This window comes from Lycium ferocissimum, chromosome 6 (assembly GCF_029784015.1).
Source record: "Lycium ferocissimum isolate CSIRO_LF1 chromosome 6, AGI_CSIRO_Lferr_CH_V1, whole genome shotgun sequence".
In the NCBI taxonomy this organism is placed as follows: domain Eukaryota; kingdom Viridiplantae; phylum Streptophyta; class Magnoliopsida; order Solanales; family Solanaceae; genus Lycium; species Lycium ferocissimum.
Genome location: NC_081347.1, coordinates 41,985,858 through 42,000,235, shown reverse-complemented (window position 1 = coordinate 42,000,235; position 14,378 = coordinate 41,985,858). Strand labels below are relative to the sequence as shown.

General features: G+C 34.7%; 1 protein-coding gene across 5 annotated transcripts; it reads right to left on the bottom strand.

The window, feature by feature from the left end:
• Positions 1-145: 145 nt before the first annotated feature.
• On the bottom strand, positions 146-10,175 carry LOC132059679 (F-box protein At3g54460). Of its 5 annotated transcripts, XM_059452380.1 has the most exons (10): positions 9,652-9,758; positions 8,059-8,212; positions 4,083-6,665; positions 3,775-3,988; positions 3,378-3,665; positions 3,235-3,294; positions 2,989-3,119; positions 2,566-2,680; positions 2,203-2,351; positions 146-534 (listed from the first exon to the last, which is right to left on the bottom strand). In XM_059452380.1, the coding sequence occupies exons 2-9, from the start codon at positions 8,100-8,102 to the stop codon at positions 2,205-2,207; spliced, it is 3,582 nt and encodes a 1,193-aa protein (XP_059308363.1). In that variant the 5' UTR covers positions 8,103-8,212; positions 9,652-9,758; the 3' UTR covers positions 146-534; positions 2,203-2,204. The 5 variants fall into 5 exon arrangements, 4 of the variants coding, with proteins under 4 accessions (XP_059308363.1, XP_059308360.1, XP_059308359.1 ...); XM_059452377.1 differs by lacking the exon at positions 8,059-8,212 and having other exon boundaries at positions 146-567; positions 9,652-10,175; XM_059452376.1 differs by lacking the exon at positions 8,059-8,212 and having other exon boundaries at positions 9,652-10,174.
• Between the last annotated feature and the right edge of the window lie 4,203 nt (positions 10,176-14,378).

Here is a 14,378-nt window from a genome sequence, read left to right as displayed (position 1 = left end):
TGAATAAAACTTCTTCAATGTTTCCTATTTGTTCATTCACCTTTCCTTTATCCCTGTATTACGAACTCATCTAACAAATTGAGATGCACGAAAAACTTATAAGCTTAGACAGAAAAACAAGTATGTGCACATGGACACCCAGAAATTCAGTGAAAATGATTAATTTCTATTTCGAAGTGGCCACTACAACTGTATTTTTTCTAAGGAGAGATTCAAAAAAGAAAAGAATAAATTAGTAGGATATACAAAACTAGAGGAATTTTCTGACCATAAGATTACATGTACAAATATCAACTACCAATTCTAACCCGGACTTCGAAGATCATCAGGTTGCCACATTCGCATGCCTGAATTCTACAACGCCGGTAGAATAAAAATATATCCCACTGGTGGCCAATAATCAAGAGTGACCAATTATCTGGATGGGCGACACTAGCATATATAGTCTCGGCACAAATCTGTAAGACAGATCAGATTAGTCATTCATTGCGGAGACCCTCCAGTGCCAGTTTATCAAAACATGGAATCGTCCACCTGTTGCCATAAATCAGATCAGCAACCAACTACCTGGAAAATATGGATACGAGGTAGTGCTTTATGAACCTGTCGATAGCTAAATAACAATTAAAACAGGTTAACCTCATGTGGACCTTTTATTTCCCCTTGTTTTACCTTTCTCCTAGCTTAAGTCAAAAGCACAACAAAATCATGCAAAATCCACGCAAGCAATAGCAAGTACTGATGTAGGAAATCAACCTCTGGTAGGGAAAACAAAGGTGTTGCTTAAAAGGCAAAAACGGTGACAAGATGGAATAATTTAACGAGGGAACCATGACTTCTCTTGGACAACTATTAAATTCACATGAGAAACCTAGCCGTACTTTTGTTTCTCTTAAACCTTAACACCAGGACGATTTATACGGATTACTATTGTCGAAATAAGGAAATAAATAATGTCAGTGATGTAGAATGGTACTGTTTTCTTGTGGGAAACAAAATTTTAAGAGATTCTTTTTCGATAAAGTAATGGTACAGAATTTTAAGAGGAAGAGATAAATGTACCTATAAATTATTTTTTTATCAAGTATAAAAGTACCTAACGATACACACACACGCATAGGGGCTACATGAGGAGTAACCAAAGGCTGAATCTGCCATAAATTGAATAGGCTTCTCAGAACATCAGGTGACTAACCCTGAATTGGATTATAACAGCAGCAAAACAACTTCTACTCAAGAAATACATCACCTTCTAACTGGTTGGCAACTTGGGCTTCATCTCGATGAAGTACAATCAAGGGAAACTGGACTATCTCCTAAACAAGAGAACCCTCATTTTGTTCAAGCAGCTCAAACTAGTAGGGGAAATCTAAATCCTCTATATCTGTTCAGCAGGCTGATTTCATCTCAATAATCAACAACTTGTTCAAGAGAAACAAATAAAAGACACTCTTTTTTTAATACAACAAATTGCAGTTCTCGAGAACTACAGATTCTTTAAATCTCAAAAACCAATTACTATCACTCATATGGATTCTCTTTTTTAATTTAATTATCAATAATCAGCTATATGGATTCTCTACTTCCATGGTGTTTGTTCTCAGCTAAATCTTGCATGGATTATAAGAAATTACAAGTTTCTTTGGACGACTTTTCTCCATATGAGTTTAGGTCTATCTTGTCTCATTTAATTCTTCAATCAGCATAGTATTATACTACAACAACAACAACATACCCAGTTGAATCCCACAGTGTGGGGTCTGGGGAGGGTTAAGTGTACACAGACCTTACCCCCACCTTGGAAGGTAGGGAGGCTGTTTCCGAAAGACACCCCAGCTCAAAAGAAAACAAGGGATGTATTTGGAGTCTTACATAAGACATGACCAAACCATCTCAAGCAACATTCTCTCATTGTAACCTCTATGTGCGCTACTTGCGCCCGTGCAAAATATGGAGGTAATAACATAAAGAATGGTAATAGGGTCATAAATATCAATCTCCCTTTGGTCTGAAATGTATACGCCACGACTGCTAGCTCCAAGAAGCCACAGAATTTTCTAAAAGAAGAAAATTTTCAGAGCACGAAAGCTAATTACGTAATAGCAGCAGGAAAAAAAAAAAAAAAAAAACATAATGCATGCACAGACAAAAGAAGTATAGTTACTTGAACTTGGAATTATTCATATGGTTATATTTCTGTACCTTCATGCCTTGGAACTTGTCCGAACAAAGTTAAGGTGAGCGAGATAATTGCTTTCAGCGAAATCATGTAACGTGCGAGGTGCTCGTGCCCCATCATGACCCAGTTTACCACATTCTTCCTTCAACAACCTCCTACCTTCATCAGCCTCCTGCAAAAGTTATACCAAAACTGTAAATTTAAGTTGGGTAATATTTGGGGAAATTTCACTTAATAACCACCCTAAATGTTGATCAAAGTAAGAAAATGGAACTTGCAATAAATAAACAAAGCAATCAGGATGATATCCTTTTTGGCAGATGAAATTAATGCAGATCACCGGTCAAAGGATTAATCCAAATAACATTCATTAGAGACAGAAATACCTGTAAGAACTTCAACATTTGCTCCTCAATTGTGCCACTCATCGCCAGTGTTTCCACGAGAATAGGACGCGTAGCACCCATACGATGAGCACGACTGATCACCTGTTCCTCCATACTGATAAGTATCACGAAAAGTCAAATAAAGTCTAAGAGAAATGGCTTGCACTCAGCAGATTATTACTTATTCATTCGTGGGGGAAGGGAATATAACATATTCAAAGTTTTTGAGCATTTTTCACCGTCCGGAGTTTTTTTTCCCCAAAATCGTTATGTTTCCAGTTTGTTACTCGCTTGTCTTTGGACAGGTTAAAATTCTGAAACTATATAACCATGGGCTTCTTCCAAAGGCATCACGTGGAAACAAACATGAAGCCTATATTCATAAGGTGTGCATAATCAGAGCAGGCTTAATATATCTATTACCTTTTGTCCCATATTGGTTCCATTAAATAGACATGTGTCACAAAGCTCAGATCAAGACCTAAAGCTGCGCTTCCATCCATTAATAGAGCCATGCAATCAACATCATGCTGAAATGTTGCCAGTGCTTTCACCTGAATCATGCAAGTACAACTAAACAAACCGGAAAAACCATAGCGACGGAGCGACCATCCTAAGAAATTCGGTAGAAAGATGATCATAAAAATCAGAATGGTTAAACAGCAATACCTTGCTGATGGAAGGCATTGGACTATACAAACTGGCAAAACTGATACCAGCAACAGCTAACTGCCAAGAGAACACGGAGTAATCAGACCATCACATAATAATAAAAATATTAAACAGAAATGCTCAAAATGAAGTAAAGTTACCTGCTGTTCAATTACATGTATGTGCTCCAGAAACTGAGAAAATATGATAACTTTCTGCGGAATTATACTGCATAAATTATTTGATGGCCCAACCAAATACTGTTGGGATGAAAACGTGCTGATATTGCTTATCCCAGTGCAGGCATGAGATCCACTAAGAGTCTCAACAATTCTGTCCTCGTTGGAGGTAATAATCATCCTATTAGCTTCCTGTATTTCCTTCAACCTATCAACAAGGTAAGCAACTTTACTGCTAGATGTTGATTGCCAATCGGGATTCCAATCATCCTTCAGAAGAATAAAGATGACATTAGGAAGTAGTTTGTTATGGGATAACAAAAAATGAACTATAAACTAGGCCTTGTCTAATATGTATGTCCTTAAGGATTAGACCAACCTGTTTATAAGATGGTTGCAACTCAATCAGATCCTTCGGAACAGGCCACTTTGGATTAGGATTTTCAGGACGGGCCAGTGTTTCAGGACTTTGCATCTCGTACAAGTTGCCACAGCCAGGAATTGTACACTTCTCGCTATCTAAAGAAACACAGTCGAGGCATAATAGATGTTTACAAGGTGTAATCACTGGTAGACGGCACCATGCTTTGCACCTACATAAATTATTTTATAAAACAAAGTCAAAATCATGATGCATTTTGTCTAACAAAGTCATTGCCACGTATGATCTCAGAGGCTATGACTAACCTCATGCAATTTCCACCAAATAAAAGGAGATATTTTATCAGAGCATACTCCTCTGAAGTGGTATCCAGTCCATCCTCAACCAAAATATCCATAGTATCTTGAATATCATCACCTGCCTCTGTCACTCTGACATGTCCTGCTACACAGCACGAAAGTCTTACATTTCTGATGGTAGTACTTCTGAATTTCCATTGTTTAGGGTTAAGTAAACTCTCAACATGAGAAGGATCATTCCAGTCTGCCATTAGTATGTTCCTCCGTACAGTTTCTACTAATTCATTGTAACTTGTTGCATGTTCTTCAGTGAAATTTAAGAGTGTTACTTTCTTGATGCAAGGGGGAATATTCTGCAAATCCTTTTTCCTGGCACTGATCATGCACCTGTGAAGTAACTGTAGCAAACGTGACCGGCCCTCCTCCATCTCCGCTTCGAATGGCCTAAGAATACCAGCTTCCCAGATTTTCTGGTTCTGTCCATAAGCTTCATCATGGAGGAACTTAAGCAAGGGTTGTAGATGTGAAAGCTGGCTGCTAGGGGTGTTTGGAGTTGGTGTTCCAGTTAATAACCAACGATTAGTAGACCGCAATGAAACAGCCATTTGAAGTTTGTTGGTCAAACTTAGACTTGAACCCAGGGTGTGACCTTCATCTAATATAATTCTCAGCCAATGAACTTGCATCAAGACACTTCTCTTTTTGGGGCTCCACTCAGCACTCAGGCGACTGAATGTAGTTATAACTACGTCATAATCCCAAGCAAGACTATGTGCAGAGGGCCTTTTATAATCAGCCCAGACAAAAACTCTCAACTGCCCTTGTCTTACATGCCTCTCAATTTGACCTCTCCAATGATCAACTAGATTTGAAGGGACAACAACTAATGTAGCCCGAGACAAATACAATCTAAATGAATCCAGAGGTTTACATAGAGCTACTCTTAGGGCATCCAAATCAAAGACCAGGTTCACAAGACCTCTAGGATAGTACCACTTAGTTGTACCCTTTTCAGTCCTCTTGACAAGACCAAAGGCTTGAAATATTTTATGAGAGGAATGAGGAACTCCTACGGAAGTCTGTACAATAGGTTGCACCAACCCAATTGTTTCCATTTCTAACAGCTTCTGTGGTGACAGCTTAGCTAACCAAATTAGAGCCTTCTTTGCTTCAGAATCCATAATTGAATAATCATCCTTCAGCACACTGGTAAAAAATGATATATTTTCTTCCAGTCCCCCAGGAGTTCCTTTACTATGAAATCCTGGAAGGCAAGTGATCTGCTGCTTATGATCCCAAGAGTCTTCTGCAACACTACAACTCTGATATAACGAATCAGTATTCATACTGCAGAACCATGCAGAAGTAGTATCTGCTGCACCGGCTTCTGCAAGCCTCCTCCATTTGTGACAAGCATCACACTGGATCCAAGTATCCTTGAGCACATAGTTCTCTGCAGAAGGCTCAGAGAACCTCTTACTACAGCGAGACAATTTATGTGAATAACCAGATTTCTCATATGCCGAGCTTCTTTGTTGGTTGTTGGAAGTAAGCTTTCTTTTTTTCGAGTTTTTCCTAGCATTTCTCTCTTCAGTCCCTTCATATGCATACATAAGATCTCTTTTTATCTGGCTATAGCTACTGGTACATCTCACAGAATACCTTGTTGGAGTGGAGAGCGTGACTGTAGGTGAACTGATTTCTGCAGTTGCTATATGTTCAGCTGAACCAACAACTATGGATCCAATTGATGTGGAGAAGTTGTTCAAGCTTTTTGTTGGGGTTAGTTTATCTAAAGATAATCGTCCCCTTCGGCCATTGTGTCCAGTAGCTCTACTAGCTAATAAAACACCAGAACTGATTGTATCTTCGCTACAAAGCTCATAATAACCACACCTCTGATCAGCATTATGCATACACCACATGACTTGTGCACCATCTGGTGGCTCTGCCAGTGTTCCCTGAGTCTTGAGAATGAGAGAAAGAGCAGTAATAGTTTTACCCAAGCCAGGCTCATCACAGAACATTCCCCCATGAAAATCCTTGATTGTAGGAGCCTGCCCTGTGGCTATTTGACCAGAAACAGCATTTATATAAAAAGCAAATCCATCTTCAGTGACAAAATCCATGTACAGTGGGTGCTGTAGTAATTCAACATTGCGCTCACGCTGTAACATCCAGTCAACTGCAGCCTGCTGATGAGCAAACAATTTAAGTTTCATACATGGCATGATTGATGCAGCAAGTGATCTTAAATGACGACATGTTGCAGAAACCCTGAGAAGATCAACAGGACAAAGTGAAGAAAGAATATTGATCAAAATATCATCTGTTATCACCCAAATACCCGATTTACTAGTATCAAGGGGATTCACTCTTAGAAAATCAGGATTTCCCCTCTTTGATACACTTGGTAAGCTCTTAAAAATTTCATGGAGCTCAAAGAGCTTTTTCTTGGAGGGGTCAGGTGCACTGCAGTGCAGTTTGCAGCCTACAACATGACAGTCAGACAGATTCCAAATACTAAAATCCTTTTCAACACCAAGCTTAGCAGACTGAAGCATAGAACTCCTAGCCTCCCAGTCACAACTGTAAAGAAATATTTGGAACATTCATTAGAATCAGCTGCATTAAATATGTACAAGATAAATCAGCATTAGCTGCATAGGCAATTACATGCAAATTTCTAAAGCTCCAATTCAACAAGAAATGCTATATACCACTGTTGAAAGATTCAAGAACTGCAAATAATATAATTTATTTCAACTGCAAATTCAGCAGCCCAAAACTCAATAGAAGAGAAAATCCAAAACCATCTCCTCTGTAATTGCACATTTTTTAAAATTATTGCGCATTGAAGTCACAACTACTAACAACTAAAACAAAGCAAAGATGCAACGGAAGTTTTTTGCCTCTTCATTTTGTCAGAATAATTATCACCCAAAAAGAGAAGGGAAAGAAAAAGAAGAAAAGCTTTTTATCACCTAATCTACACTATCAATCTACAACCCGTATTCCAATAAAAATGACTGCTCTATCGAGTCAATAGTATCTCTAAACGTTAGATGCATCACTGTTCAATAATTACTAACATGATCCTATCAGTAGCTTGACTAGCAAGAGAGCTGGCCAGGTCCTTCCACTATACTAACAACTTTCTAACAATTGACAAAAGTGTATAACCAGGATAAATTACTAACCTCAATTACACAATTTTTTGGCAGATCCAATGTTATCAAAAGCGAAAAGCGCAAATAAAGTGTGGGCTTTAGTGAAAAAAGCTCAATGGTGCAAAATTACAAATATATGTATATTTAGTCCAAGACTTATAATGGTAAGCATGAATAACAAATATATGGACAAAGAAATTGTAAAAACATCACGATAAAGTGAAATATCAATCATCTAGTGTCACCTCTTCAAGAGAGGCTCAATGGCAAGGAAAAGTATGTCTTGGAGACTTGATGACGACACCGAAGCGCACATAAATCGAGGCGAAGCGCTCAACATGTTTTGAGCCTCGCTTCAGGGCTTAAGCGGGCCTTTGACAGCACTGGACAGATCATGCCTTGGCACCAAGATTAATAGTCCACTAAGGGGTTGTTTGGTTGGAAACTAGTTATCCCAGGATAACTTATCCCGGGATTAGTTATTCCACCCTCCCACAGGGATAAAATAACAGTACAATCCTAGGATTAGTTATACCACCATTTTATCCTAACCAAACATGGGATAAATTCATCTCAAATATAATCCCGGGATTATTTATGCTTATCCCTTGTACTAAACGAGCCTTCAGTTCATAAGATAATATATTTTAAAATAACATATAGGTTATAAATAAATTAATTATATCCCGGCATATCAAAAGTATATACCCAATTAGAAAGCCTTTATAAAATATGAACCCAACCTCCCCCACACCAAAAAAAAAAAAAAACAAAACAAAAACCCTTTTTGCATGATGGTGGTGAGAAAGCACCTAATATTTTTGCCTCTTGTTGAGATTTGAACTTGAGACCTCATGATTCTCCTCTCGCTTCACTCACCACCCTTGGATGTCCCAATCTTGCTTATACTTGAATTCTCACACCAGTGCCACCACTACAGGTTGGTGCACTAGCTAATTTCACGAACTTATGTTGGTTAAAAGAAAAACATAGAATAATCATAATCTAATTATGTAAAACCCATATCATCTCAATATATAAATATGATCGCTTCCGTGTTTTCTTAGCTTGCACGCACCTAGACTAATCCGCTAAGTGGTCCCATAGTGGGGTCAGCATAGAGAATGCTCGAGTAATTAATGATGATAACTACACTATGAAAATTAATTAATAGACTTTCATGGCCCCACAATAACAATTACAGTGGTTAACTGCATTATTATTGACTTTAACTTCTTCTTTTTTTAACTCATTTTTTTTGGTGTTGACTTGACACGGAGTTTAAGAAATTAAAGGACTTTTGAAATTTGTGGTCTTAAATTAAAGATATGTAGAATGTGTACTAAAATGTCCTTTAATCTTATGGTCTTAAACATGTCATGAGAAAATTTCGAATTAAAGAGTTGCCAAAAAATGAAAGAGACATTCTTTTTTTAAACGGACTAAAAAGGAAAGTGAGACAAACAAATTAAAAAATAGGGTCCATCGGTTTCAATTTGTGTTACTTTCCTTTTTAGCCCGATTAGAAAAATGCCCCCTTCCTTTGTTTACAACTTTTAATTGTAACTTTTCACATGACATGTTTAAAACCACAAGATTAAAGGGCATTTTGATACATTATACAAATCTTTAGATCAAGGCCAAAAGATTCAAAAGTTTTATTTACTTTCTTAAACTCCGTGACAAGTGAAGACCATACAAACAAATTGAAACAGAGGGAGTAACACTTACAAATATAGCCCTCAACTTTGCGATTTAGAGCAGATATACCCTTGTTAAAAAAGTGGTGCATATATAGCCCTACTTTGACAAATGATGCAAATATACTTCTGCCATTACACAAACAGTGCAAATATACCTTTTAGCTGACAAACTTTTTTTTTTTTTGAAAATCATTAACCTTTGCCACATGACTTTAAAAAAAATAAGTACGTCCTTTTTTTTAGTAGACTTATTTTTTTAAAGCCACGAGGCAATTTTTTTCTAGTGGGTTGTCTTGTTTTTTTTAAAACAAATATATCCTTGGCTTTAAAAAAAAAAGTCTAGCCATTTTTTTAACCAAGCTAAACCCGACCCACAAAAAAAATTAACACGTGGGTTTTGGAAAATAATAAATCTACTAAAAATTGGATAGACTTTTTTTTTTAATGGCTACGTGACATTTTTTTAATCAAAAAACAAGCTAAATGATCTTAAAGAAAATCTGTCGATAAGATATGCACCATTTTTTTAAAAAAAAATTTCAGTATTTTTTGCACCATTTATGAGCAGATATATGACCACTTTTTTAACGAGGGGTATATGTGATCTAAATCGCAAAGTTGGAGGGTATATTTGCAATTTTTTCCATCGAAAAAATATGCAAAATAGTTGATGACATGAAATAATGGCAAGGATATACACACCTGACATGCCGAAAAAGTGCAGCAGCAGCATTACCAGACTTAGGAAACTGCCAACCAGACCACAAAGCTATAGGCAAATACACATCCACCATTACAACAACCCTAACTTCTTCTTCTTCTTCTTCTTCATCACCTCCACGTGTCACAACCTCAACAACCCTAGCTACAATCTTCAAACACTTTTGCCTTACTAACTTATGTAACTGTTGCACCACACTTAAACGACCACTCCTCTTCTTCTTCTTCGTTAAAACGACAGCGTTTTGATCCTCAATAGGGGACAATACGACGTTGTCGTTTGAGATGAAGTGGACATTATTACAAGTGTCTCCAGCAATGTAGCATTGGGAATTTAAAGGGAGAGTGTAGTGCGATGGAGATGAAATTTTAAGGGATGTAAGGAAATAACCGCAGAGTTTGTGGTCTGAAATTGAATTTTTTTCAAACTCCATTGATGAAATTTGAAGCTAAGAATTCATGGAGAAGTTAGGGTTTTTGAGCTGTGAGGGAATAGGGGATCACAGATTTTTAAGTGACATAAAGTACCAACCGTTGTTTCACGTGCGCCCAAGGTTTTTTTTTTTTTTTTTTTAAATAAATAAAGAAAAAGAATATAGAACCAAAACCAAATCAAAACTGGATTAATCACATTTTCTTTATAATCACAATTCATATTTTTGGATTTGAGAAATGTTTTAAATAAGTATACAAAAAATATTAAAATTAAGCCTGTAAAACTAATTATACTTTTTAAAGATAATCAATATCTTTTTGAATAATTAAACGAATCCAGAAGGTTGGTAAAAGAAAATTAAAACGACGTTTTAAAAAAAATCATGTTAAACACTAATAAAAACATGAGTTTTGTCTCAAATTGTTATTCTCTAAATATTTATGTCTCGATAACCCTTGGGATAAGGCTTCCTATTTTTGGTGTGATGGATAAAATTGTCTCTAAGCGGTATTTGTGATAATAAGAATTTAGTATCACCATATCCCTTATTTGATTATTAATAATAGTATTGAGATAAGTTATCTCTGGCCCAATTTCAGGATAAAATAACGAAAATGACAAAAATAGCTCTAAGGTCTCTCAAATCATTTTTTCTACTAAATAAGGTGAAGGGTATTTTGTAAACAAATAATTTTTTCTTAAAAATTATGCAATACATGTTACTTTTAATACAATAAACCAAACAATCAATAAAATAATATCAGAATAACTAATCATAACATAAATAATTCTGATATAACTATTCCCATCATAATTTTTATTCAAATCAAACGATCCCTAAGTACTAAATCAAAACCATTAGCTTAGTCTAATTTGATTCGTATACAAGCAGCTCACTATCTCTATAAACAAGTGAAAACATGGGCTTATTTTGCTTAGAATCTTTTTGGGGAATCAAGCTTAGATAAAATGACAAAAATAGTCCCCTATAGTTGAGGATAGTTCAAAATAGTCCCTTAAGATGCACCTAACAGTTTTGGTCCTTTAATGACAAAAATTAACACTTTCGTTCTCTGTAAAATATTTATTGGATTTCATAGTGAAAAAACAAAAAAAGATTTAACTATGAACACCAAAAAAGTCATCAAATCATAAAATATGCACACACAAAAAAAAACTAAAATAAACATTAAAAAGATATAAAATAAAATAAAATAGTAAAAATTACACCTCAAAAAGTTGCATCAGATTCTAGAAATAAATTAAAATAGCAACAAATATAAAAATTGTACCTCTAAATATGAGTTTCCGCTAATTTTCTTTTTTTATCATTCCCATCAAATTTAACGGACAAAGTTCGATTATTATTTTACGGAAACTAAAAATGTTAAGTTTTAGCAAACGTAAAGGACCAAAATTATACATACTTTAGGACTATTTTAAATCTACCCTCAAACATAAGGGACCATTTTTGTCATTTTCTCAATCAAACTACAATATTTTCAGAAATATAAAAATGACAAAAGCAGATCCAAATCCTTCAAAAAATTAACCGAAATCTTTTTCTCCAAAAACGAATAGTAAAGAGCAACTTTTTCCTAATATCGTATTTAAAACTAAACCAAGAGTCCAAAACCAAAGCTGATGAGTTATTAATTCGTGAGTTGAGAATGGTGTCAAATTCCTCAAGAAGGTTTTTTTTTTTTTTTTTTCGTGTGTATCCGTGAACTAGGAAGCTTGTCAGTTTACTGAATATTTATTAATATCGTATTTAACTAAAGTCATATTTTTCATATTAAAATAAACTAGACAAAAATCTAAATAAGAGTCTATATTTTTTCTTGCCAAATTCTTTCGTACAACGTTTGTTTTTTACTACTGCAATTCACAGTTCTCACTACGAGAGTGTATGAATTTGCTTATTTTAAATGTTTATTGACTTTTAAGCACTTTTTTATATGTGGCGTTTGAGAAATATAAAAAATGTTTAATAAGTAAAAAGTTAAAAGTTCGATATTCCAAGATGTTTGAATTGACTTATTTTATATTTGAATTGACTTATTTTAAGTCCTTATTTTACAAAAGCATTTTTCTACTTTTTGAGGTGTTTGGCTTACAAGCTCCTTATAAAAAGTCAATCCAAACACCCTTTATCTAGTACTCTCTTCGTTTATTTTTACTTATTCACTTTTAATTTTACACATCCTTTAAAAAATATTCCCTCTATTTCAATTTATATGAATTTTTTTTTAATCTGTGCCAAAATGAATGACCTCTTTCCTTTTTTGAAAACAAATTCACTTTATGAAATAATTTACAGCCACACAAATATTCAAGACTTATTTTGAATCACAAGTTTCAAAAGTCTTCACTCTTTCTTAAATGTCATGCCCAATCAAATGAGTTCACATAAATTGAAACGGAGGAAGTAATAAAAAAATATATAATTTACTAATGTATTCATATTAATTAGTGCATATTTTTATTAAATTTAAAAATAATTTAAAATAAATAATTAATACTATGAATAAAATAAAATAAATTCTCTTTTTTGATATGTTAAAAATGAAAAGCAAAACTGAAGATTTATTTTTAGAATCCTGACAGGGAAGCTAAAGTGAACTGAGGGAGTAATTTATTTTGGCTATTCAGTAATCAGTTTAAGGAAAATGGTCTTTTATCGAGCCTCTTTGTCAAAATATAAGAAAACCTCACACAACTTAGGTCAATTGTGTGAATCATAAAAATTTCCCCACTCCTTTTGCAGTTTTCTTTGAATTCTATCGCAAATTAGAGGGCTTGTATTTCAGGTATGTTCAAGCTTCTGTAATTTTTATTTTTGGGTGAACTCTAGCAACCTAAAATACTGAAATTACCATATCAAATCTGAATTTGCCAAATTCAATCTAAATAAAGTGGATTGAGCACTTTCAACTACTTGCCACTCATGGTAGGAACACTTTGCTTTCTTTTCTCCTCACATTCTTTATGAAATATTCTCTGCATGATCAAATAAACATAGTAGTAATTCGATAATTTTGTTAAAATCACATGTTAGTTGAGAATTTGATCTTATTATCCTTTGCTTGTAGCTAGAAGCCTAGAACAGAGTTACATGTTTCGATATACTTGGAGAATATAAAGTTTGTTAGGGTTATTGAATAAACTTGCATCTATTGGCCTGATGAGTATAACACATAACAAAGTAAGTTGAGAAGCCTATGACACGTAATGCAGTTTCTACCAGTCGATAGACGAGTTGCATTGAGATATTTTGTGAATGCTGTTGAAGTAGTTCATTCTTGAATTTTAGGTGTTATGATATGCTACTAAAAGTTAAGACATTGTGTGTATCCGATTGTGTGGAAGGATACAGTAACAGTAAATACTAAAACCATAACATGTGTTATTTTTGTGTTCATATTTCTGTTTATGTTCATTATGTGCACACTCTTTTCATACTGCTATAACCTTGAAATGATCATCTTTTAGACTTTATCTAGAATCCTTATGCATTTCGCCTAATAGCTCATAAGATAATCGTAGGACACGAGGCATCAGAGTGTTTCTTCTTGTCTGCAAATTTGAATTGTTTTTCTTCTATGTGATTGTAAATTCTTCATATGTTCTGCTTTTCCTACGGCTCCTGGATAGCGGAGCTGCAACAGACACTTGATAAGTATGTCATAACAAGTGATATTCTGGACTTATGTTAAGAAATATGTCATTATGATTTTCCAAATGAGCTTGTCAGCATAGCATTGACCATATCTAATATTGGCATCTCCTAATGAGCTCATGTGTGTTCATTTATATGATATGTGCTGCTTCAGTTCCAATTACCATAAGTCTTTTTCACAAAAATTACCATACGGTAGACTCACTGCTTTTTGTTAATCTCATCTGTATCTTTGTTATGTTTATCTTAGAGGGCTTCTTTTTTTTTTTTTTTTTTTCTCCCACTTTTACTAATTCAAATGGTTGTTTCATTGATTTTCTCTTGCATTTCCTAAACCATATTTTTTTGAGTTAGCTGACCATATGCACCTCACTGAGCCTGTGGTTCGACTGGTTGAAAGGAGAGGAGAGCTCTGATAAAGACCTAAATAAACCTTCTCCCTTTTTTTTTTTTTTTTTTTTTTTTTTTTTTTGAAAAAGAAGATGTAGGTTCTAAAAAGATATTATTCACCATTTTAAGGAAATTAAGATTTTCGTATTGGATTCTAATTAAAAACATAATTAAGACTAAGTATTGAATAACATTTTAAACATT

Coding starts and splice junctions, on each gene's coding strand:
- LOC132059679 (XM_059452377.1), bottom strand. CDS start 10,103: ATGGAGTTTGAAAAAAATTCAATTTCAGACCACAAACTCTGCGGTTAT. Junction 3,989..4,082: donor TTTGGTGGAAATTGCATGAG/GTTAGTCATAGC, acceptor TAATTTATGTAG/GTGCAAAGCATGGTGCCGTC. Junction 2,681..2,988: donor GAACCAATATGGGACAAAAG/GTAATAGATATA, acceptor GATACTTATCAG/TATGGAGGAACAGGTGATCA.